The sequence below is a fragment of the Eurypyga helias genome, unplaced genomic scaffold, assembly GCF_000690775.1.
Source record: "Eurypyga helias isolate BGI_N326 unplaced genomic scaffold, ASM69077v1 Scaffold46383, whole genome shotgun sequence".
NCBI lineage: Eukaryota > Metazoa > Chordata > Aves > Eurypygiformes > Eurypygidae > Eurypyga > Eurypyga helias.
Genome location: NW_010240098.1, coordinates 6,026 through 8,412, shown reverse-complemented (window position 1 = coordinate 8,412; position 2,387 = coordinate 6,026). Strand labels below are relative to the sequence as shown.

At 39.6% G+C, this 2,387-nt stretch overlaps 1 protein-coding gene across 1 annotated transcript; it reads right to left on the bottom strand.

The window, feature by feature from the left end:
- Positions 1 to 1,584: 1,584 nt before the first annotated feature.
- On the bottom strand, positions 1,585 to 2,093 carry LOC104507161 (F-box/LRR-repeat protein 4-like; the record flags this gene model as incomplete). Its single annotated transcript, XM_010148353.1, has 1 exon — positions 1,585 to 2,093. A coding segment is annotated over exon 1 (509 nt), but the record flags the coding sequence as incomplete, so codon positions are not given.
- Between the last annotated feature and the right edge of the window lie 294 nt (positions 2,094 to 2,387).

Below are 2,387 nucleotides of genomic sequence, written 5' to 3'. Positions count from 1 at the left end.
ATTCTGTGATTCTATGATTCTACTCGGAATTATATCCTTGTACTGCCCTGCAGCACACTATCTTACTATTACTCCAATGCAAAATTATCAACAGTAACAGAAATAAATCTCTACGTAAATCTGTGTTACATCATAAAATAACTAAAATGAAAGCTCACACAGTAATTGGCCGAAAGTAGCTTCCCATTAGGTTCTAAGTTCAAAAGCCGTGAAAGCTGCCCTTCACCACATACCATCCGACAAATAAGTTCTGTATCGCAGTGCCAAACCCACTGCTACTTCTGAAGCTGGGTGGCCTATTATTATTAGTTTGACATCACTGTTCCTTGAATCCAGATGTTTACTATAGAGCTATACAGTATATACTCATTAGAGAGCTGTAAAACGAACAACTGCACTAAACAACAGTAGATGACAGAATCACACAAAAGTTGAAGTTTTGAATATACAACATGACACCTGATTTTCTAGGGGTTTTGAATAAACTTCAATGGCCTGGTATTAGGAAGCACGGGATACTAAGTTAGATCTAAAAGCAAGCTTTTAGCTGAATCTGTAAAAGGCAGATCAGGGGAAAAAAACCACCCAGCATCCAAGCTAACACTGTTTATACCACCAACACCGTGCATTTTAAAGGAATACAGTATTTCTTGGCATATTTTCTACAGGACACATTTTGTTAAGTCATTCTTCTATCAGTTCTCCTTTCCTTTACGGATTTGGTATCATATTTCATCTCTTTCTGATGTATACAGAATACTTGGATTGCATATACTGACAGCTTTGCCAATGTTGATTCCCACTAAGCGCTTTTACCTGTTCTCTTTCTCCTTCCATTTCTATTTCCTCCCCTCCTCACTAAGAACTTCACACCTCATACACATGGGTTTTCTTCATTATCCTACCATTCCTCAGGTCCCCATCTTCCTGCTCACCCACTGGAATTTCATCAGGAGTTCCTACAATGAGGAAAGCTGACAGGACCAAATCAGAAGCTCTCAGTATATGAAGCAAGTGTAAAAGTGAAGTGCAGCTCACACCATTTGATCAGACTGAAAATAAAGATCAGACAAATGGCATCACCTTTTACCCGACTGTTCAGCGCTTCTGGTTTTGGCCTCAATTCCATATGAATAGTTATAGTGCCTGATTATCCTATACATATAACCTAAAGTATGCAGAGAGAAGAAAGTTTATGGCTACTTGAAGCAAGATGATACAGCAACTGTGAATCCTCAGCCTCTTCTACACAGTTTCTTTTTGGAGAAAGAGAATAACTCAGAACTGCCATTTAAAAGTCATTTCTGTACATACAGGATAATTATGGCTCATAAAAATTCCAGTGCAAAAAGTATCATTACACAAATGAAATCTGATATCAGGAGCTGCATTAATTCCTACCAAAAAATCCACACCTCTGAAGTTGGATAAAAACATGTGAACATAGTTTTAAAACCATGCAGAAATAAAAGGTCAGATACAAAACAGAGAAATACTAGGAACTGAAGGTCACTAAACAGCATTATTTGTAGCATTTCACAACTTACAGGTAAGCATAAAGGAGAACAAAAGAAAAAAAATTACCTTACTTCAGCTGGTGGATTTTGAGAGTAAGGATTTGCAGAGCATGCCAAAATCCTGACTACAGCTCCAGGATGATACGTTTCCAGAATGTGCACTGCAGTGGGATAAACCGGTTCCTCAAAAGCGAGTTCCACGTAGTCCTGGCTACAGAAGGTGGGTGGCGTCCTCTTGAATGGCAGCCGGGCGCTAGGGCAACGATCCCACCAGGTCCCGTAAGTTCGAAAGACGGCGGTCTGAGTAAAGTCACCAGAACTAGGGTACACATTTGGAATGCCTGCTAAATTCCACATGGTATACGACATGCTGTTCTCACTACCGTAGTGAGAGCTGAAATCCAACACTTCTTTGGCATACTGAACTATTTCGACGTTGATAGGTAAGGCTCGGGTGTTTGATTCAATAGCCCTCCGGCTGTTCATTTCTCCTCTCGTCGCTGTCCTAGCTCGGCGCCGAAGGCACATATAGTAAAACATGCTCAGAACTGTTAACATGGGAAACACTGGTGGCATCTAGATATGTCTTCGGAAGGTGTGAGAGGTCAGGAGTCCTTTATAAGGTGCATTAACTGCTTGCGGTGTTTCGGAAAAAAGCTGATAAAACAGAATGAATAAACATAGTAAGCAGATAAAGCATGCTTACAAAGCAAACTGTACTCTTTGGAATATCCTCTTAAACAAATTACTGCTACTAAAACATTAATAAACTATTACATTTTAAGACAATTATTTAGTTGGAGGTTACAAAGTGGGGGTTCCCATTTACTGTGTTTTAAAAACAGACTACGAAGAAACATTAGCCAAAAC